The sequence below is a fragment of the Phascolarctos cinereus genome, unplaced genomic scaffold (assembly GCF_003287225.1).
Source record: "Phascolarctos cinereus isolate Bilbo 61053 unplaced genomic scaffold, phaCin_HiC Scaffold_5;HRSCAF=322, whole genome shotgun sequence".
In the NCBI taxonomy this organism is placed as follows: Eukaryota; Metazoa; Chordata; class Mammalia; order Diprotodontia; family Phascolarctidae; genus Phascolarctos; species Phascolarctos cinereus.
Genome location: NW_027555958.1, coordinates 451,813,424 through 451,837,079, shown reverse-complemented (window position 1 = coordinate 451,837,079; position 23,656 = coordinate 451,813,424). Strand labels below are relative to the sequence as shown.

The following is a 23,656-nucleotide window of genomic DNA, read 5'->3' as shown; positions in this document are numbered from 1 at the left end:
TGTCTGGAATGTAGTGTGTATGAATAGGAGTCGTGTAGAATAAAGATCAGCTAGAGTGTAAAGAGCTTTAAAAGATGAATAAGGGTTTATGTTTGTTTTATCCTAGAGGCAACAGGGAACCACTGGAAATATACATATATATATATATATATATATATATATATATATATATATATATATACACACACACACACATATATACATATATATATGTATGTATGTATATATATGTATGTATATATATATGTTTTTTTTTCCCCGAGGCAATTGGCCTTAAGTGACTTGCCCAGGGTCACACAGCTAGTAAGTGTCAAGTATCTGGTCTGAGACTGGATTTGAACTCAGGTCCTCCTGACTCCAGGGCCCATGCACTATCCATTGTACCATCTAGCCGCCCCACTGGAATATTTTTGATGAGAGTGACTTTGGTCAGGTCTGTGCTCAAGGAATACCATTTTGTATTTTTTCTTTCTTTCTTTTTTAATCTTATTTTGTATTGGTATTTTTTTGTTTTCATATCACCTTCATTTCTGAATTTAGTTATACCCCCTTCTTACCTAGCTATTTTTTGTCTTTGTAACCAAAGAGGGGAAACTGTTTAGTAAAACTAGCACATCTACCAAGTTTGATAGCATATACATTGATGAGGGATATTACTGGCAGCTGTCTGGGGGATGGTTAGGGTGGGGTAGGGTGCAGAGATTGGAGGCAGGAAGGCCAATTAGGAAGCTATTGCTGCTATCTAAGTAAGGGATGATAACCTTGCTTTGTGACAACTCAACTTTGAGTGGAGAAAAGGGGCCAGAAGGCTAGAAAGAGATGTGGAGATAGAAATAAGACTTGGCTATTGACTGGATAAGAGGAGACAATGCAACGTTTAGGGGGACTCCAATTTTGTAGACCTGGGGCCTAGAAGGTTGGTTGTGGAGGCAGTACAGACTTGGATCTGAGAAGCCTCAATTTTATTCCCAGAGCTGCCATTTATATACAGGTGGCTCCTAATTCTTCTCACTCCTCTGAGCCTCGGTTTCCTCATATAGGAAGTGAGGTCCCCAATACTCAAAAGGGTTGTTGTGAGGAAAACAACTTTATAACCCTTACAGCCTTATAGAAACAAGGTATTTGTTAACATCGTCAGGCAGTAAACACATGGGGGTGGTTATGAGCCTTGACTGGTTGTGGTGAAGGGTTTATGGAAGAAGTAAGCCTTGAGCTAGGCCTCAAGACACTGGTAGACGTGAAAATGATAATAACTCAAAGGTTGAGACCTTTCTGCTTTATTTTTCATTTTTAAAAATTTTACATTTTCAACCCATTTTGTCATGTGATCTTCACAACACCCCTGTGAGCTAATCAGGGAAGGCCTTTTTTAATCCCTATTTGATTGTTGATAAAACAGGTGCAAAGAAGGAAAGTGATTCATTTATTCAAAGCCAAGCATACAGTTAGTAGAACCTGACTTGAGCCTCCTGATTCATCCTTTGATATTCTCATGAATGCCCCACACTGGCTCATCTTAAATAGGTGATAGAGGAAAACTCTGTGTGTGTGTGTGTGTGTGTGTGTGTGTGTGTGTGTGTGTGTGTGTGTGTGTGTGTGTAGATTGGAGAGCACTGGGGTGTGGAGAACAGCATGAAACCTGGTTATTGAAGCACATCCAGGCCGCCGTAGAGGGGAAAAAAGGCTTTGGAGATGGCATTAATCCTGACTGCCTGGGAGGGACAGTTCTTCATCTGTCTTGTTTTGAGCATGATTTATTATAGAAGGCATTTGATTACATAGTAACGGCATTGTAATTTAGGTTTTAGACATATTAGTGTTTTTTTTCCCCCTCACATGATTCATGTCCAGTTTCTCTATTTGGATTCTACCTTTTCCTGGGCATATATTCATCCCAGAAAACAACCCAAGTGAATCAATCATTTTGTATTAGACCAACAAAGGATTTCCCCTGTTTCAGGTAAATTAAACCTTTCACAGGGAATTTTTTTATTTCGCAGCTTGAGAATCTGGTGTACTAGGATCTGACTGAGATTTCAAGCAGTGGCAGTACACATGCTCCCTAAAACCATGCAGCTAAGAAAGAGCAAAACTTAATTAGTTTGCAAGAGCTTACAAACTCTCAGTGGAAAGTAAATGATCTTGCCTTCCAGGAAGCTAGTGGTTTGCAAAGTTAAATTTAAATCCATTCCCAGGTCATCCTCTCAACAACCCCAGTCACCATTACAAGCCTTCAAGCTTCATTGCACATGGTCTTTGGCTGTTCTAGGCTCAAAGCTTGTCTTGATCTCTGACCACTTGTCAAATTCAAGGCATCAGTCAATGATTCTTCAGCACCATGTCTTTGCTAATTCAAGGAAACCATCAGAGAGAACTTGTTCATCTGCTCGGATTCAGGTTTCACTTGCTAGATGGGGAGGTGTCTGTCCATTCAGTCAGCAAGAATCTCGGGGCTGCAAAGGTGGAGGGAGAGACGGAGCTCTGTGACAGAGCTCAGGGACTGATAGAAACTGTTATCAGCTCTGTGACCTTGGACAAGCCAGTCAAGCCGCCTTTCCAGGCCTCAGTTTTCCCTTTTGTAAAATGAGGGAGTAGACTGGATGGCTTCCAAGGTCCCTTCCAGCACTAGAACCAGGATTCTCTTTGGAAAGGAGCTAATTGTTCTTTTACAAAGGATCCTAGATAGAAGGCTGGAAGGGACCTCAGAGGTCATCCTTGGTTCAACCTCATATTATGGATAGGGAAACTGAGGCACAGGGAGAAGAAATTATCTAGGATCATAGTTCTGCAGCTGGGAGGAGTCTCAGAGGTTATCGGCCTCAGGACTCTCATTTTACGGACAGGGAAACTGAGGCGAGGAGATGGAGCGGATCCCGCAGTCCAGGCTCTAGCCCCTGCGGGCCCGCGCCCTCGCGCCCAGGTGTTCTCTCCCTGGGCCTCAGTTTCCCCATCTGTGAGAGGGAGAGACAACGCCTACGGGCTGCCACCCTCGCTGGCCCGAAGCTTCTCGGGCTCCCTCGGAGCAGGGTCCCAGGCAGGGCACAGGCAAGCGAGGCCCCTGCTACTGGAGCCGGGCAAAGAAACCCACAGATCTGGGGAGACCGCGTGCGCGCGCGCATGTACGCGCTTGCGTGCGCGCGACTCCAGCGGCGAGAGCGCCCCGCCCCGCCCCCGCCCCCTCTCCCCCGGATCCCGGAAAGACGTCGCCCCGCCCCTCGAGGCTGACGCTTGACAGGAGGCCGGTCACGTGGCAGCCGCAAAGCGACGCTTTGCGACCCCAATGACAGGCAAAATGTGCGACAGCGGCGGGGCCGGCCAACCAGGGGAGGAGGCGGCGGCGGCCGAGGAGGCTGAAGCAGGGGCAGCTGAGGCAGCGGCGGGGACAGAGCCGGGGCCGGAGCCGGGCAGCTATTGGAGCTAAGGAGGACGAGGAAGAGCCGGAGCCAGCGGCGGCGGCCAGGAAGGCGGCGGAGGAGCCGGAGCCGAGGCCGGGGCAGCGCCGGGGCCGCCGGGGAGGGGGCGCGGGGAGGGCCCGACTTGGCTCGGCTTCGCGGCCCGCAGCGGGCCATGAGTTCTTAGGCCCCCGGCCCCCTCCCCGAGACCCCGGCTCTGTCAGGCTCGGCCCGAGCATCCGCAACCTGAGCAGCCGCTGCAGCGGCAGCAGCCTAAGCCCGGGGCCGAGGGGCCCGAGAAGGCGGCCATGGCGTCCAACATGGACCGGGAGATGATCCTGGCCGACTTTCAGGTGAAGGACCTGGGGATGGGAGGGAGGGATGGGGGGGAGGGCGCTGGACCCCCGCCCCTCTGCCCTGCTAGGGGACCTTCCTGCATGTCTCCGGACCATCCTCCTCTCACTCTTTGCTTTCTTCTCTGCTCCTCTGCGAGTGCTCCTCGCTCTGGGGCCTCCCTCCTCCCCTCCATATCCTCCTTGCCACCCCTTGGGCCTCCCTCTTCTCCCCTCTGAATCCTCCCTCCTCTGGGGCCTCCCTCCTCCCTTCCCCAGGTCGTCCCTCCTCCGGGGCCTCCCTCCTCCCCTCCATGTTCGCCTTCACCCTCCGGATCCTCTTGCCCGCTTTGGGTTCACCTCTCTCCCTGCTCTGGGTTCGTCTCTCGGTCCTCCCTCTTCTCCTTTCCCAGTGGTCCTCATTCCTCCCAACTCCTGGTGTCGCTTGCTTCCCTCTTTTCTAGACCTTGCTTCCATGCCCCCTTCTCCTTTTGTCCATCCACCGTTCCCCTTTGCCCCAGTCTGCGCCACCCCCCATTCTTGTTTTCTCCTCTTCCTTTCTTCTGGTGTCTGAGGACTGCTTCGAGGGAGAAGGTGCCTGTGTGTTGGTACTCAGGGGAAGGAGGGGAGGAGAGGAAGATTATTGGAGAGGTGGATGAATGAGGAAGAAGAGCCCCAGTGTATGTGCTGTTCTCAGGTACAGGCCCCGAAGGGTGGCTTGGGATACAATAAAGCTGGTTTTCTGTGGGTTGAGGTGCCAGTTTTAGAGAAAAGAAACTGACTTTAAATACAAAAGTTCCAGACAGTTAATTCACAAGCATGAGAACTCATATTTTTGTTCTTTGATCCTTCCTCTCCCCCCAACCTCAATTTTGAATGATCCTATTAGGAATTGGTAAATTGCTTCTAGACATTTTCTTTGTTGGTATTCTTTTTCTAGGAATGTTACAACTGGGAATCCTTCCTTTTCTCTTTCTTTGTCTGGAATTACTTTTCCAATCCTAAATTCAGAAAATCATGATGAACTTGGAGTTCTTTAATGCCATTGATGTATCTCATCAAAGCCCTTTAAAAGCAGAAACTGGCATCCTTGCCAGAGATGGATAATTATTTTTTAAATTGGACAATGAAGACCTGTGAACACCACTATGTTTCTCAAAACTTAGTGACAAAGAGAGTGCTGAGGAGTTTTTTCAACTTTTTTTTTTTATTACTATATGTGCTGGAGCCTGTTCCCTGTCAGAAACTTTATTCTTCTTGGTTATTAACCCCTGCACTTGAACACCGTATTGTGCTTCATGAAACAGTGTTCTTCCTTGATGAAATTTTAAAGGCAGTATTTACACAGTGGTTTTTTCCCCTTTAAGTTCCATTATATTTGCAAACTAGTTGTTCTGATAATATTTTCTCCTCTACTTAACATTTATTCTCTACCTAATATTTCATGTTACAACATAAAAATATGTTGGCTGTAAATTGTTAAAATAAAGCATTCTCCTATGTTTTTGGTAGTGTGTTTAAAGTCAACTTAAAATTTGTTTTCCTGGTTCATTTTGTCCCCACACTTTTATTCTCTTATTTAGCTTTTTATTCCTAGAGTAGGCAGTACTTTGAAAAGTACACCTTGTATTTCTGGGCTTAGCCTTTATATTCTTATGGAATTGTTATAATCTTGGGGGAAACCATTCAGACAAAGAAAACTTAGTTTTGTATTTACCTTCTGTCATTAAAGTTTATGATCAGTAACTTTTGTTTTATCCTACCAAACTTCTTTTTTGTAATTATTCATTATCTGCCTTGTGTTGAGTAAGACAGAAAAGTCATGACACTTGTCTTGAATGAGTTTTCATCCTAAAAATGAAGGGATTATATTTGTAAAGTTCTTCTAATAGCATTTGTCATTTTAGCATGGAAATGAAGCCATATGGTAATTGTACCAAGATATTGTAATAACTTTAGTTTCATTTCTTTACTTCTTAATAATATTTCACATCTACATGATACTCATTAGTTTACAGGAGGTCGTAAAATCCTTTATTTAAGTTGTCTCGTTTGATCTTAAGAAGATTGAAGAAACAGGGTCCAGTATTATTATCCCCACTTTACAGATGAAGAAACTGAGATTTGCTTCGGTGGGAGACTTCCCTGAGGTTACCTCCTAAGTGTCAAAGCTCAGACTTGCACTTAGCTCTTCTGACTCTAAATCTGATATATTTTTTACATACCATAATTAGCATTGGGAAAACCGTGAAAAATAGTTGTTTGCTTCTTGGAAAAAGACAGAATACTTCATTGTTCTGTATTGTGGCTATTTTCATATTGGCAAGAGAACATTATTAGTGGAGAAAAATTGTTAAAAAATTGAAAGTACATTCAACATGTAGCCTTTTTTATGTTAGCAACTTTATATTCTCTTAATAAACTATCCATTACCAGAGTTATGGAGCTGTTGCTTCTTTGGCCTTAGTTTTTTTTTTAAGTAGTTGAATAGTTTTCCTATTTTAATATTATATAAAGCCTTTGAGAGAAAACACTGAGATTAGTTGGCTGCCAGTTCTGTTTTAAGAAATACTCTAGCTTTTTATAGGGTTTATAGACCATGACAGGTCACCTGCTTTCGCTGCTTCTTTGCTGGGCAGTCTTGGGCAAATGAACCACCTTCCTATTCCACAGCGATCATAAATGAATTCATTTCACTTGCACTGTAAGGTACTTGTGAGAACTAGCAATAGCTTTTAGAGTTGAAGACTTTTTTTAAAGAAAGGAGTTTTGAAACTATTAGAAGTGTTTCAATTTAAATTCAAATCATGTTTATTATAAACACCAAGTTTTGTTGGTTGTCTCGTGATGGGATCCGACAAAATGCAGTTTCTGTTTATGGGGAGTGTTGTGGCTAAGTTTTAGATTATTCACTGCAGGCTTGAACCAGAAGGTGAGTTTCTCTTTAGCTCAGTGAGTTGGAGGGAAAATATCCAGCTTGACATTTACCTGATATAATCAGGGCTTTGTTGGGCTGTGTGAGTGAAATCTTTTAAAATATCAGGGATCTTTGATTTACTCTAGTGTGGGTGCACCCTCTGTGGAAGCCGGTTACCATGTAACTGCCATGGCTGAGCAGTTCTTCACCCCATAGCTAATCAGGGGTGTTCCTCTCCAGACTCAGCTGGACTGGTCTTGCTAGCTTGTGCTTGTGCTTTGTTGGCAGGATCTGAGGAGGAGGGGAAGGAGGAGGAGGAGGAGGAGTGGTAGTAGTAGTGGTGGTGGTGGTGGTGGTGGTGGTGGTAGTACTGGTAGTAGTACTAGTAGATCCAGTTGATCCAAAGTTGAGACAATGGATGCAGAGCACTTTAAAGCACTTGCAGTTTGCAAAAGCGCTTCACATCCATTGTCTCACTTCGGATCTACTATACCTTGAAGTTAAAGCAAAGCTTCAGTGAAATCTTTGTAATAAATGAAAATTATCAAAAATCGTTTTAAGAAGCTGGCAAAGTCTTGAATGGAAAGATTGCCAACAAATATTCCTTTTAGCCTGTTATTTTAAATTCTGCTCTAAGCTGAATGCAGTTTCAGTGTAACTAGACTTTGAAAAATATTACCAGGAATCAACTTGGAGTCAGTAGTGTTAGTATAGTATATTTCTGGTAAAGAATTAAATAAATACAGTGGTATATTTTTAGGTCTGACTGTCAGGAGCCAGGAAGGGGTAGAAAAGGTATTTCTTAGGTTTAAAAGGCCAGGCAAGCATTGATGAGTCATAGGGTTTTTTCCTCAGTACTTTTCTTTAACAAAGAGATGAATTCAACTGAAATCTCTGACTCTTGTTTGTTTTTTCTTGCTTATGTTGAAATGTAGAATAAAGATGATCAGCAAATCAAAACATTCTGAGCCGAATATCTCTTCATCTGAGTATGGGAGTGGTGGGAGTGGGTGGGGTGGGTGGTGGGAGTGGTGGTGAGAGACTAGACTTGGGATTTTATTGCTATAGGGAGCTTCTGGATGAGGAAACTCCCTTCACCATTGCAGGTCAGCACCTTCTCTGAAGCTTCTAGCCTTAGGAAATTGTCAAGAGTCGTGAGAATTTCACAGCCAGGATGGGTCAGGATCCCTCTTACAGTCTGAGAGTAGTAGCATAAAGACGATTTTACTTTAAAGTTCTCAGTAACTAGTTGCATCATTTGTTTCTTGAAATGAGTTTTTTTTTTTGATTAGGTGAGTTCTAGAACTCTAAATTTGGCTCTGGGGTAGCTAATCAGTGGCCACCGTCCTCCATCCCCCCTCCCTTCCCCCTCTCCCCCAAGAAAAAGAAAAATGGCAGATTAATTTCCTTATACTGTCAGTGGATGACCCATCATTGAGAGTGGTGAGATCTGTCTTTGGGAACATTACAAAGAGCTTTGCTTTTTAGGTGGAGTCCCATGCACACATTCTGCATTTTTGGGGATGAATGCTCCTGTCTTCCCCACTTTATGCTTCTTAGCCATTAAGAAGGGACAAAGAAAAGAAGAAACTGCTGACTTGAAGTAAGAGAAGAATTTTCACCAGCATTGACATTTTCCTCCAGACTGTCTCCCTGGAAGGAAGTCTTGACTGCTCCATTGAAAACTGGCCTTTTTTACCCTCAGTCTGTGGTGGCCCCACATCTGAGTTTTTCTCTGTGTGCCCGTCGAGGCAGCCTTTTCAGCTGTCCAGGTGATGGCGTGGGCTGCATGCTGCACTTGGGCCCAAGCCAAAGCAGAAGAATGCTTATCTGTTACTTTTGCTCTGGATAGCTTCTGCCATGTGAGCATGTCATCACGTATCTGTTAAAGCTTCCACGATCAGAGGAGTTCTTTGCTGAAGGGGGAGCTGACTTTTCTGTGATGCTGGGAGGCTCATTCCTCACCTGTTCCTTAATAACAGTTTATTTTTTCTTGTTCGTTCTCTGAGTACTCTCAGCCATCAACCAAATATCCTGCCACTTCTTCGAGGTACCTTTGTATAGGCCTTTCCCCAGCTTGGTCATCTAGCACAATCCTCTCATTTTCCAGAAGAAGAAACTGAGGTCCAGAGAGGTTAAGCAGTTTATCCAAAGTCACATAGATAGCAAGTAGTAGACCTTGGTTGTGAACTTAGATCTGCCTATTCCAAATTCAGTATTCTTTCTACTGTTCCTCCTGCTGCTTGTCTTTAAGGCTCAGCTCCATGGTACCTTGCTTGATGCCTGCTCCGCCCAGCTAAAAGTGTTCTCTCTCTCCCCAATTTAATAAGAATACTTTGAATCTTCTCCTTGCCCCCTCACATACCCCTTCTTCTTATGGCATATGTAGCAGTAACAGATGGACAGCTTGAGGTCTGTGTTCCGCACCCGAGACCTGTTGTCACAAGATGTAAGGCAAGGCCTTCACTATGTCAAGTAGAGCTGTAATTTATAGGCACACCTGGACCAGAACTGAGTAAGAGGATGCTTTCGATCTGCTTTGGTGGGAGAGGAGCTAGATCTGTGGGATCACAGCTACCTGACCTTACCTGGTATTGTTCACCCTACTAATAGAAAAAAATTTGGAGCCATCCCCCTATATAGGTGTGTGTGTGTTCCTTTGAGAATTATTAGCTGTATGATCCTGGGGAAGGTACTTTGCCTTTCTAAGCCTCACTTCTTCTCATTTGTAAAATAGAATACTCATAGTACCTACCTCCCATGGTTGTTGGGAGGATTAAAGGAGCTGATATTTATAAAATGCTTTGCAAACCTGAAAGGGCTATATAAATGCTAGTAAATGTTATTGATGATTTATATACATGTGCCATTTTACTGATATATTGTACACATTATAAAATATAACACAAAGATACAAGTGAAAAAGGAAGAAATAAAATGAACAGTATTAAATATGTGAAAAATATATTTTGATTGACAGTCCAAAAAACCTTTTTTGCTCAGGCCAGGGGGAAGGATTAGGTTTTTGCCTTGCTATTGATAGGGCAGCTCGGTGGCTCATTGGATAGAGTGCTGGGCCTAGAGTCAAGAAGACTCGCCTTCTTGAATTCAAATCTGTCCTCAGACACTTACTAGCTATGTGACCCTGGGCAAGTCACTTAATGCTTAGTTTCTTCATCTGTGGAATGAACTAGAGAAGGAAATGGCAAACCGCTCCAGTATCTTTGTCCAGAAAACCCTAAATGGGGTCAGGAAGAATCAGACCAGACTGAATAGCAGGGCACTGTCAGTTTTGGGTACGTGCCCAAGGTCCTAGTATGGGATATTAAACCATGGCTTTGGGGCAAAAGTAGCGGAATTGGCTCTTAGAGAGGCAAACCGGTACCAAGTTGTTACGTACTTGGTTTTACTTGAAATTACATTGTATTTTTAGTGAAAGGGGGGAAAAAAGCTTGCTTAGTGATTAGCTGGAGATAATATAAACAAAAAATGTTCTTCCAAAAGAGTGATTTTGAGGAGATGAAATGTTTGTTTAAACTCATTTCCTCCCTCCCTCCCCCACCCTGATGTCATTGGGGAATAGGGGATAGAAGGAGATGATAGCAGGCGCCTGGATTCAGAGTTGAAAGGGAACTGAGGGCCCATCTAGTTCAATCCCTTCATTGTACAGATGAAGAAATTAGGGCACAGATCGGGAAAATGACTTGCCTGAGGCTACTCGGGTAGTAATAGCTGTGATTTGAACTCAGGTCCCTGGACTCCAAATCCTTGTCTTTTTCCTTTCTATCACACTGTTTCCCAGTAATCAAGATATTAAAATGAAGATAAATAATTCTAGAAATTTGTCGTGATAGCGTACACATTTCCATCTAGAGAGTTGTTTTCATTAAGGGAAAATTTTAAATAGTTTGTTATATTCTTGGAATAAGTATCTTTAAAAATCCACCAACATTTCCCATTCTCAGATAAAGGTGAAAATTCTTTCTCCAAGGGGCTTGCCAAAGATGAGTAATTGAAGATAAATGGTATTTTGCATAACAGCGCTAACGGCTTTTTTTCCTTTTACCAATATTTTAACAAAATGGGAGACTGTTTAATACACAAAAGGTGTATTCAGCAAAAAGAACAGGCAAGATAGATAACGTCTCTTTTTATTGTATCTATTGATGCAACATGTTCCCTTAGCCAGTTTCTTTTTAAACTGACTTTGTTTTGCCAATAGAACAGCATGTGCTAATCATAATGTTGAAAAATGTAGGCTGGCTGGCTCATTTTTAAGATTAGAAAGATACTGGGTAGGTTATTTATCTGCCCATTTACATATTCATGGTCAATACAGTAACATCAAAGTGTATGTTATGCTGACATGACATGTGTTTTTAGTGTTTTAGTTGAAGAATTTTGTAGATCAGAAATCTCTGTATCAGTTCTAGGGGTAAATAAATGTGCCAAGATAAGATTATTAATATTCCAAGATACAACCCCATCTTTTCCTGGCAATTGCTACTGGAAGTATTTTGCTTTCCTTTTTAATACAGTAAACACAGACATCTTTTTGTGTACTGACCACTATACAGTAGAACCTGGCAGTTGCCCAGGATAAGTTCTAGAGGTCTCTTGGCTCAGCAAAGCTCAGTCATCCCGTGGGGTGAGAGGATCATGAATATTTGAAACCTGGAATCCTGAGTTGAGAAGGCTGGAGATGTCAGAGAAGTTAGAGATGTGGTGACAGGGCTCTTTCTTTGCTGTTAGGCAAACTTCAGTCCTAGCCATTGTGTCTTATGCCGGGAAAGTATCAGTACCTCTGGTGTATATGTAGTTTTGATTCTGGTTTCTCCTCACTCCTTTGTTAGCTATCTGGCTCTGAGGTTCTGTGTCATCAAAATATTTTTATTCTGACCCTGTTGGAGTCATAGTAGGGATAGGAAAATCGTGAAAAAACACAATCAGTCAATCAGTTAACAAGCTTTTACTAGGTGCTTGCTATGTGCCAGGCACTCCAGTAAGCATTGAGCCTACAAAGTAAAGCTTTTTCCTTCAAAGAGTTTGCTTTCTAATAGAGGAAACTACATGTAATTAGCTAGGTACGTACAACCTATATACAGAATAGTAAAGGTTAATCTGAAAGGGCAAGGCATTAGCAGCTGGGGATAGGAGTGAGATTGGTAGTTGTGAGGGAGGGCAGGATAGGAAAGGCCTACAGAAGGTGAGGCTCGAGAAACTGGAAGGCAGATGTGAGGGGGCAGAGTATTCCAGGGGTGTAGGACAGCCAGTGCAGAATCACAGAGATAAGAGGTAGAGTGTCTGTCCTTGCTGTTTTTGAGAACCTACAAGCGGGCCAGTGTAGTTGTATGGTAGAGATTGTGGAGGGGGAATAAGATACAGGAAGACTGTCAAGGTAGCAGAGGGCCAGCTGGTGAAGGGTGTTATATTTTATTCCTGGATGTGATAAGGAGCACAGGAGCTCATGGAGCAGGGAAGTGACATAATTGGACCCCTGGCTGCTGAGTGGAGTGGGGAGGCAGGAAGACCAGTTAGAAGGCTGCTGCAGTAGTCCTTGTGAGAGACGATGACTTGACCCAGGTTTACGGCTGTATGTGGTGAGGAATATATGAGAGATGTGAAGGTAGAAACAAGATTTTTCAAAAGATTGAATGTGTGGGATGAGTCAGAGTGAGAAATTGAGGATGACAGCAAGGTTGTGAGCCTGGGTACCTGGGAGGGGGATGGTGCTCTTGATAGTAAGAGGGAAGTTAGGAAGGGGAAGAGGGGAGGACTTAGAAAGAAAAATGAGTTCTGTTTTGAACATGTTTAGATTGAGATGCCTGGAGGATGTCCAGTTTGAGGTGTCTGAAGAAGGAGCTGGTGGGGCAGCTAGATGGCGCAGTGGATAGAACACTGGCCCTGAAGTCAGAAGGACCTGAGTTCAAATTCGGCCTCAGACCGAACACTTGACACTTACTAGCTGTGTGATTCTGGGCAAGTCACTTAACCCCAACTGCCTAAGCAAAAAAAAAAAAAAGAGGGAACTGGTGATAAGTGATTGTAGCTCTGCAGAAAGACCAGAGCTGGAATATGTAAGTCTTCATAGAAATAATTGAGGCTATGAGAGGTGATGAGATAACCAAATACCCACAGAGCAAAAAGAGAAGAAAGGCATCAAGGCTTCACATGGATGAGGAACCAGTAAAGGAGACTGAGAAGGAGCTGACTGATGGGAAGAAAACCAAAAGAGCCCATTAGTATAAAAACCTAGAGAAGAGAGAGTATCCAGGAGAAGAGGGTGATCAAATAGTGTCAGATGCTGCAGAGAGGTCAGTGTGGATCAGGACTGAGAAAAGGCCATTGGATTTGGGAATTAAGAAATTACGTACTTGTGTGTGTGTATGTGTGTGTGTGTGTGTGTGTGTGTGTGTGTGTGTGTATATGTGTGTATATATATATATATATACACATATACATATACATACACACATATCTATTAGCGTTGCAAATAATAAAATGCTATCTAAAATTGGCTATTATGCAGGTGGGCTTTTTTTTCCCTTAACACATGGTAAAATGAATGAATAAAATGGTAGTGCTTTGATTCAGTATTTAATGAAGACCTACCATCATTTATTCAGCAACTATTTGAGTACCTTTTCTGCAGAACATCAATGTGGGATACAAGGAAGTATCATTCAGTTTCACAAATAGTGCAGAACAGCACCATATTGAGTGTTAGGAAAAACCTGTAGGATGATGTAGTAGTCCTTGTTCTCATGAGTCTTTTAAGCAGTAGGGAGGATCACATGTATAGGCCAACATCTTTTTTTAAATTCATTTTTATTTTCAGTTCCACATTCCCTCCCTCCCCCTTCCCTCTCCCCTAGCCATTGAGAAGGCAGGAAAAATAAAATCCATTAAATATATGTATAGACTTACAAAAAAATTATATATTAACCATGTTAAAAAAAATAAAACACAAAGAAAAATAAGAAAATAAGTTTCTCTGCACTCTGCGTTTATCAGTTCTCTTCCTGGAGGTGGATGACATATTTTGTCATGAGTCCTTTAGAATTGTGGATAGTTATTGTACATTTCCTGTATACGTTGTTTTCCTGATTCTGTTCACATCCCTGTGTATCAGTCCATGCAAGTCTTCTTTCTTAAAAATTTTTTTATTTTCCCATTTGTCATGATGTAAAGAAGAATTAGAAGTAATGGGAGGGACCACAAGAAAGAAGAAACAAAACAAAACAACAAAAGAAAAGGAGAGCAAATAGTATGCTTCCATCTGCATTCAGACTCCAGAGTTCTTCCTCTGGATGTCGATTTTCCATTATGAGTCCTTTGGAGTTGTCTTAGATCCTTGCATTGCTGAGAAGAGCTCAGTCTTTCAAAGTCAGTCATCGTACAACGTGGCTGTTACTGTGTACAGTGTTCTCCTGATTCTGCTCCCTTCACTCAGCATTAGTTCATGTAAGTCTTTCTAGGTTTTTCTGGAGTCCACCTGCTCATCATTTCTTATAGCACAGTAGTACTCCATGATATTCATATACCACAAATTACCCTGAATTTCCAATTTTTTGCCCCTACAAAAAGAGCTGCTATAAATATTTTTCATACAAGTCTTCTCAAGCTTTTCTGAAACCAATCCCTTTGTCATTCCTTATGGCATAATAGTATTCCATCACATTCATATGCCATAACTTGCTCAGCCATTCCCCAGTTCTTAAGCATCCCCTGAGTTTCTAATTCTTTGCTACCACATACAAACTGCTATAAATATTATTGTATGTGTGGACTCTGTTCCTCTTTCTTTGATTTCTTTGGGGCATGCACCTAGTAGGGTGTTGCTAGGTCAAGGAGTACGTACTAGCTTTTTCAATATAACTCCAAGTTGCTTTCCAGAATGTTTGGATACCAGTGCGTTAGTGTGCCTATTTTCCTGTCTTCCTGCTAGCATTTGTCGTTTTTTTCTTTTTTTTTTTTAATGAAATATTAACCAATCTTATGGGTATGAAGTAGTACTCTAGGGTTTTTTAAATTTGTATTTCAATAATTTTTAATGCTTTAGAGCATTTTTCATATTTCTATTGATAGTTTTGATTCCTTTCCCTGAAAACCACCTATTTATATCCTTTAACCATTTATCAATTGGGGAATGGCTGTTAACTCTTGTATATTTGACTCGCCTCCCTATACATATTAAAAATGGGACCTTTATGAGAGAGACTTGCTGCAAAGATTTTTTCCCAGGCCAATAACCTTGTTCTGTTTTGTTGGGTTGTTAAATGCATAGGAAAGGAAAGAAAAAGTATAACAAAGCGAGGAAATTAAATAGCATAACATATGATCCCTGCTTTCAAGAAACTTTTTCTCTCCCTGGGGAGATTAGACAGAGACCACAGTTCCTCCCCTCATACTAGGGGCTTTGGAACATGTGGATATTATCTCAAATACTTTAATTTTCCAGTTCTTTCCTACTGTGAACTGTTTCTCTGTTTTACCCAAGGATGGTCACACACACTTCGTTCTTACTGTCACACACACATGTTCTACTTCCATGTTCAAGAACTCTGAAGTTCTTTTATCTGATTATAATCTCTTACCATTCCATCTCTCCTTATGCTGTAATCTTCTTAAACCAGTTCTTCATCTTCTCCATAATTCATTGACCTGTCAGCCTTTCCTCAGGCCATTACACCTGCTCTGGCTGTGCTCTCCTTCCCTCCGAATCTCCACCCCTCATTGAACCAGTCCAACTGTAAATAGTCTTCCGCTGTCCAATTACTTACTCCCTTGTCCTGTTGCTATTAGTGCCTTGCCAAATCCCACTTGGATTTTTTCCACCATCTACCTCCTTCATTCCCGCTGGTGGTTGTTATTCATTTCAGTTGTGTTTGACTCTTTCTGACCCCATTTGGATTTTTCTTGGCAAAGATACCGGGTTGGTTTGCCAATTCCTTCTCTATTTTACAGGTGAAGAAACCGAGGTAAACAGGGTTAAATGACTTGCCCAGGGTCCCACAGCTAATAAGTGTGTGAGGCTGGCTTTGAACTCAGCAAGATGACTCCAGGCCCAGAGCTCTATCCATTTCGACACCCAGCTGCCCCACTGGTACTACTGGGCAGAGTGGAGGGAATCAGGTTGCACTACAAATTCGTGTTATCCAGTCGTGATGGGAGCCCTCAGTGTAACCAAGTGCCCTTAGTTAGGTTCTTCAGTGCACCAAAGCAGTCCTTCTACTCATCCCTAATTGATTTTTCTATCCCACTCACTACGGCAATTATTCTAAACCTCTTTTCTCCTCAAACTTCTCAGAGCGCTCTCCCATTTTAGCTAAGGACCTTTAATCATACTTAACCTAGAAAACTGTGGCCCTTTGATGTTAATCTACCTCACTTCCCCTTCTCGTATCACATCCTCTTTCACTATCTCTTTATTGCAGTCTCTGATGAGGTAGCTCTTCTTGTCAAGGCCAGCCTTTTCACATGTAGCCTCGGTCCCTTCATCTCCCTTCTTCAGCAGAGTGTCTCCACTATCATGTCCACCCTTTCTCTAATCTTTAATCTCTCCCTATGGACTAATTCCTTCCCTTTTGCCTGCAAGCAAATCCAACTTTGCCATCCTTAAAAAACCTTCACTAGAGTGTCCTCTGATGTTACTTTCCATCTATATATCTGGTGTGTATCCTAGCAGTGTGCTGGTAAATGTTTAACAATTGGCTTTATGAGGGGAAGAGGATGCAGGACACACTTAAGTTTAACTGCATTACTAACATTTTTTCCTCTCATTTTCCTAAATCTGAATACTCAACAAAACAATCATTTGAGTCCTGATTTGTTGTGTTTGCTGATTTCCTAGGTATAAATGCTCCCACTGAAAATTGAATAATCTGCTCTTGTACTAATGTACCTAGTTATTTTCATATTTATCTACCCCATTAGAATGTGAGCTCGTTGAAGGCGGGGACTTTTTTTTGCCTTTCTTTGTAACCCCTGTAGTTAGTAGGGTGCCTGGTTCATAGCAAGCATGTAAGAAGTGCTTGTCTACTAATTTCCATCCCTGCTACTTATCTTCTATTTTTTCTCCTCAGCATGACTGCCAGCACTTGAATGTCTTCATTTCTTCTCTTCTTGTTCTCTTCTAAACTCTCTTCATCATCGTTCTGTTGAAGCTGTTCTTTCCAGAGTCACCAGTGATTTCTTAATTGCCTAATATCATGGCCTTTTCTTGATCCTCAGCCTTCTGGACGTCTTTGCTGCATTTGCCCCTGCCTTTACTCAGCACTTTCTGGGGACTGCCTGTTACTTTCAGGATAAATTATAAACTCCTTTTCTGGTCATTTAAAGCCCTTTCCATCCCTTTTTATCCCTCCATTGTTCTTGCTGCTGTTCAGCCATGTTGACTTCCTTACAGATTATGCTCCGTCTCTCTGCTCTGTACCTTTGCCCTGCTTGTCCTTTGTGCCTAGGGTTCTCTCTTACCTCCAGCCCTTACAGTCTCCAGCTTCCTGTCAGACTCTGTTCAAACTTCACTTCTATAGGAGGTCTTTCAGGGTCTCCCCTACAGCTACTGCCTTCCCCTCTAGGGCTATCTTCTGTCAACTTCTTGAGTCTCGTATGGACCTGCTGACATTCTTGTTGCCTCTCCCGTTAGGATATAAGCTTTTTGTGGTCAGGGATGGTTTTTGTTTTTTATTTGTATCCCCATTTCTTAGCACAGTGCCTGGAACATGTCATATGATTAATAAATGCTTTGATTGACACGAAAAATTAAATAACAGTACATGATAATAATTTAATAATACTAATGCCCATGTTTACAATGCTTTTAGATATACAAAGTACCTTTCTCATAATGACCTTGTGGGATAGGTAATATTTGTATCTGTGTTACTGTTCTTATTTTGTAAATGAAGAGGCACCTAGATGGTACTCAACTTGGAGTCAAGAAGACTGGAGTTCAGTTACTACATCAGATCCTTATTAGTTGTGTGATTCTGGGCCAATCTCAGGCTCAGTTTCCTCATCTGCAAAAAGGTGATAATCACAGCACCTGCGTCCTGGAGTCATTGTGGGGATCAAATGGGATAACACATAAAGCAGTTTGCAAACATCAAAGTGGTATCTAAAGGTTAATAATTGTTATCACTGTGATATTTTTAAGACCCAAAGAATTGGTTCGGTGACTCTTGGTCAGATAGAGTGTGGCTGGATAGGGCTCAGGCACAGACGCCATGTCCCAAGCTCAGTGATTCTTTCCCTCTGCAGTGCTGGGATCATGGGGTCATACTTGATTGAGTGTGAGGCATTTATGCCTTTAATGTAAATGGTTCATAATGAGCCCTGAGGTTAGAAAGATAGATTGACTCTAAGCTGTCCAGGTAGTGACTCTTGGCCACTGAGATATACTGAAGACACAATGAATACTTTTTTTTTAAAGAAAATTAGTCTGGAACCTGGGGATGTTTAGCCTGGAAAAGAGTAGTCAGGCATGAAAGCTGTTCTAGATCAGAAGAGTTTTTACCTGGCATGTGGAAAGAGCAGACTTAATTTTGCTGTATTCCAGAGGTTAGGATGAAGTCACCTGAAATCCAGTCAGCAGGCCTTGATTAGGCATCTCCATACCATGCTAAGTGCTGGGAATACAAAGAAAGAAAGACAGTTCCTTCTCTCAAGAAGATTACATTCTAATAGAGGAGACAACATGGAGACAACTAGGTGCAGACAAGAAATATATGGGATAAGTTGGAGATAATCACCAGAGGGAAGGGATTGGGAAAATCAGGAGACGTGTGTTACTGGATCCCAAGGTATAATTGGGGAATAAGATATAAGGAAGCTGGAAGAGTAGGAGGAACCAGATTAGGAAGTGTTCTGAGTGCCAAGTAGAGGGTTTTATGTTTGATCCTGGAGGTGTTAGGAGCCATTGGATTTTATTGGAATTGGGTGTGGTGGTAGTGTAACATGATCAGACCTGTGCTTTAAAGTGATAATTTGATAGCTGAGTGATGATGGATGTATGGGTTAGAATAGGGAGAGACTTGATTGAATCAGAGAGAACAACTAGAAAAGTGTAAAGGTTTAGGTTAAAAGGATTGAGAGCCTGCACCATGTTAGTAGCAGTATCACAGGAGAGAAGGGGATGTATACAAGAGAAGTTGCAAGAATAGAAATGAAAGGTCTTGGCAGTAACTGGAGATGAGGAGTGAGAGGGACAGAGGATCGAGTGGAGGGGACCAGTAGAGTTCCACTCCGCTCAAGTCTCTTGCACATTGGGCAGCTAGGTGGCACCATAGTGCATAAAGTGCTGGGCCTGAAGTTAGGAAGGCTCATCTCCCTGAGTTCATATATGTCTTCAGACACCTACTAGCTGTGTGACCCAGGGCAAGTCACTTAACCCTGTTTGCCTCAGCTCCTCATCTGTTAAATGACACTCCAGTGTCTGCCAAGAAAAGCCTCAATGGAGTCATGGAGAGTCAGACAACTGAAAAAAGATTGAACAACACATGAGCATTCTCTGTATAGCTTTCACTGATCTCTTCAGTTGAAAGTTATCTTTCCCTCTTCTGAGCACTTTGTTTATCTCTGTAGCCTCATTACTCCATACTTTGCATTGTATTATATTTATGTATAGGTCATAATTCATCCCAGTAGAATATAAACTCCTTGAATGCAGGAAATGTTTCATTTTTATCTTTGTGTCATTGTGCACCTTGCGTGATGCATTGCATGTGGTAGATACTTAGATGATGGTTGAACTGAATTGGATTAAACTTCCTAATACTTAAGAGATATTAAAAAATGGAATGGACTGCTCTGCTCGGCAAGTGGAGAGGGCCTGTTCCTAGAGGTGTTCAGGCTGAGGCTGTGTGTATTGGGTAAGTTGCAAAATAAAAAAGTCGCATTTTATGCTTTGGTTATAGGATTGGACCTCTAAGATGCCTTCCAACTCTGAGATTCTGTGATGGTACTTAAAAGTTAGGGGTCTTCCCAGAGTCACACAACCAGTGGGTCAAAGGCAGGACTTGGAACCAGATCTTGCTGATTGTGAGAATGGATCTCTCTTCATTACTCCATGCTGATGTGTCAGTAATGGAGAGGAGAGAGTTGGAGAAATACCGGGCATGTCTTTTTTTTTTTTTTTAATCTCCTTTCATCTCCTGTCTTCTCCTAGTAGAAGAGGTTATAGGCCAAGGATTAGTTGGGAAGAGGCTGGCTAGTACTCATTTGGATTAATTAGTAGAAGTATTGAATTAACTTGGTGTCGCTTAGTGAAGTTTGTAGCCTTTCAAATTTATTAACTCAACTTATCTTCAGTTTTACTGCCCTGGGCAAAAGAGGCAGAGCTTATCTGTCTGTCTGTCTATCCATCTATATGTCTAGTGATTCATCTCTCTTTTTAAGGAAGCTTGGCAGTGCAGTGGATAGAGTCTTAGACTTGCAGTTAGCAAGACTTTAGTTCAATGTTACCTCAGACATTAGCTCTGTGACCCTAGGCAAGTCACTTAGCTGCTCTCAACCTCAGTTTCCCTGTCTATGAAGTGGGCACAGTAATAACATTTATCTCACAGGGTTATTGTGAAGATCAGATAATACGTACTGTACTTTGCAAACCTGGAAGTGTTATTATATAAATGCTAGCTATTAGACCCCACCTCCACCTTCTCTCCTGCCACCTACCACCTTTATGCTGCTTTTTCGTTTTCCAAAATATACTCCCAAAGCAATCATTCATATTTTTCCTCTTCCTTAATCCTCATCTAAATGCTCTCTATCACGTAGTTTGGTGTAATATTTTGGACACTGGGTTTAGAGTCAGGTCCTTCCTGAGACACTCAGAGATTCAGGTATTTCGATGCAGATGCATGTCTTTTTTCCCTGCATCGTTTCTCTCTATCTTCCCTTAATTGAAACCCTGTTGTTTGAAGTCTTTGGTAGAGTATTCAAATTTTGAGTTGTATTTCACTAAGTCTTGTTATTGTTTTTAAGTTAACTCTAGTTCCTGTTTTAGTTTAGCAATCTTTTAATTATACACTATTTATCTCCTTTATTAAGATTTCAATCAGTCAGTCACTAAATGCTTATTAAACCCCTGCTACAGGATCAGGTAGATGTTAACAAATGCTGAACAAAGTAGTTTTGGAGAAGACATTAGCAACTGGGGGGAATCAGGAAATGTTTCCTGTAGAATGTGGTGACTGAGCTGAGTAATGAAAGAAAGGAGATTCCAGGAGTCAGAGATGAGGAAGGAAACATTCCAGGCATGGAGGAGAGGCCTGTGCAGTCATGGGAGACCAGAGGTGGTACGTGTAAAAAATATCAAGTTAGCCAATATGACTGGTACTCATGACGTAAGTAGAGGGGAATAATATGTAAGAAGATTGGAAAGGTAGGAAGGAGGAAGGTTATGAAGAGCTTTAAATGCCAAAGGAACTGATATTTGACCTAGAGGTAATAGGGAGTCACTGGAATTTGTGTAGGAGAATGACATGGTCAGACTTGAGCTTTGGGAGAGTGACTTTGGCAGCTGTGTTGAGGATAGATTGGAGTGGGGGGAGATTGGAGGCAGGAAGAACAGATAAAAGGCTGGTCCGAGAGAGTGGCAGTGTAAGTGAAGAGAAGGAAATGTATATGAGAGATGTTATGGAGAAATGGCAAGATTTGGTAGCTGCTTGGATATGTGCAGAGAAAGTGATCAACGGATCAGTCACTCACTAAGCATTTGTTAGGCAGTAGTGTGTGCCAGACAGTGTACTAAGTGCTGGGGACACAGAAAGGGACAAAAGACAATCCTCACCTTCAGGGAGTTGGGAGGAGAGAAGGACTGTGAGCCAGACACTGGACTCGTTGTTCACGGATTGTGTCCTGGAATTCGGATTGTGTCCTGGAATTCGGTAGATAGCCACAGCCAGTGTTTGGATTAGTAATAAATATGGATTGAATAAACCTTCAAGGAGGAGAGGTTACTCAGTGATAATGATAGAAGGAGAACCTGCAAGTGGCAGTGGGGAGCATGGAATATTCCAACTCCCCATCATGACAGTGAAATCAGGGACATGATTGAGTGCAGCCAGTGCTAGAAAGGGTGGTCTGGGAAGCTGTTTAAGGTAGGATGGGAAAGGCTGTAAAGTATCCCCTTGGTCATTTGATGTGTATGACATTAAATTTGTAAATTAACTTTGATATTATTATTTGTATTGTATCTACACGGTCCAGGTATGACTACTAAACATTCCTCTAGCTGTTAAAGTTCTTTATTTCTTTAAGAAACATTTTCCAATTGTATTTGTACACGTAGTATTGAGCTTGTTTTGGGAGATTAACTCCCACATGTTTTATGTGTTTTGTAGTTATTTTACATGGAACTTCCCTTTCTATTATTGCTTTCTGCATTTCGCTAGTATTATATAGAAATGCTAGTGATTTCTATGGGTTTATTTGCTAGCTTGCAACTTTGCTGAAGTTATTGTCTTGATTAATTTCTTTGCTAATTCCCTGGGGTTTTCTAAGTTAACTGTTAGGTTGTTAGGAAATAGGGAGAGCTTTGTTTCCTCCTTGTCCGTCTTTATGCCTTTAATTTCTTTTTCTCATCTTACTGTACTTACTAGTATTTCTAGAATTTTATAAAACAATAAGGCAGAAAAGGAGCATCCTTGCATTACTTTTGTATTTTTTGGGGAAGCTTTAAGTATTTCCTCACTGTATATAATACTTCCTTTTGCTTTTAGACAGATACTTTTTTTTTAATCGTATTATAAAAAAGATCCTTCTCTTCCTATGTGTTGTATAGGTTTATTTTCTTAAAAAGCACAGATGAGTGTTTTACTTTATAAAGTATTTTTCTGCATGTTTGAGGTAATCATTTGGTTTTCATATTAAATACGTTGTTTTCCTAATGTTGGGCAATGCTTGGATCTCTGGTGGAAAGCAGATTTCAGAAGGTTCGGAGGAAGCAATAGGTAGCATGCCATACATGAAAAGATTTCAGGGGAAATCTGCCCAAAGGAGGTGATGCTCAGTACTGTAATGAAATTCTGAAGACACAAAAGGAAACAATTCCTATGAATTGAAAAGTGAGAACTGTCTTAAGAGATTGATATGGATTTCCAGGGAACTCACCAATAAACTTGGATTTAAAAAGGAAATATCCACAAGTTTGAAACAAGGCTAGTTAATAAGAGCAGTGAAGAGGAGTATCTGAGCTCTGTTGGAAGCATCGAGTAATAACCATAGTAACAACTGGCATTTACAGAGAGCTTTCAGGTCAGCCGAGTGCTTTGCATACACTGTCCCTTTTGAAACTTAGTGCTGCTATTGTGGCTATTTTTGCAGTTGAGGAAACAGGCTGAAAGAGGTTTCGAGACCTGCCCAGGCATTGCACGGGGAGTAAGTGTCTGAGTGAGCTAGGATTCAGTTTCATGGCTTCCTGACTCCAGGTTCAGTGCTTTATTCAGTATGCCACCTTGCTTTGTACTGAAGCCAGAACTAACTGAAACTGGTGAGGGAAGCTAACAAAAGCAGTTGCTTGGGTTTGTTTGTTTGTTTTTTTTTGGGGGGGGCAGCAGGGAGAAAAAAGTAGGCTCCTAGAAAGGATAGGATTGTTGCTTATGGTGGATGGGGGACCGGGACCCTACCACATTAGAGAGAGAGGCAGAACTATTCAATTATTATTTTGCTTTTGTTTTCTCTGCCAAAGGAGAGTAACCTTTGAACTGACATGACAGAGCAGAAATGGCTACAGGGAGCTCATTCCCCAGATGTGTAAAAGAGATAGTAAGAGAGCCTAGATGCCCTTGATGAATTCAGGTTGCCTGACACAGATACACTACATCCCTTGGTAATAATAACTTGCACACTGAAAGAACTGGCAGATATGATTTGCTAAGTCACTGTCAGTAATATTTGGAAGAATATGGGGGAGAGAAGAAGTATCACAAGACTGCAGAAGAGCAAATTAAAAAAATTTTTTTATTGGTATCTTTTGTTTTTACATCACTTTCATTTGCTTAGTATATCCCTTC

The 23,656-nt window shown here is 41.8% G+C and overlaps 1 protein-coding gene across 2 annotated transcripts in view; it reads left to right on the top strand.

The window, feature by feature from the left end:
• The first annotated feature begins 3,294 nt into the window (after window positions 1-3,294).
• Window positions 3,295-23,656, top strand: part of FAF1 (Fas associated factor 1) — a 415,784-nt gene continuing 395,422 nt past the window's right edge. Inside the window, exon 1 of one of the 2 annotated variants that reach the window (XM_020987731.2) lies at window positions 3,295-3,745. In XM_020987731.2, the coding sequence (XP_020843390.1) occupies window positions 3,701-3,745 (45 nt within the window). In that variant the 5' untranslated portion in view covers window positions 3,295-3,700. The remainder of the gene's footprint in view (window positions 3,746-23,656) is intronic. The other variant, XM_020987730.2, reaches the window with a different exon arrangement.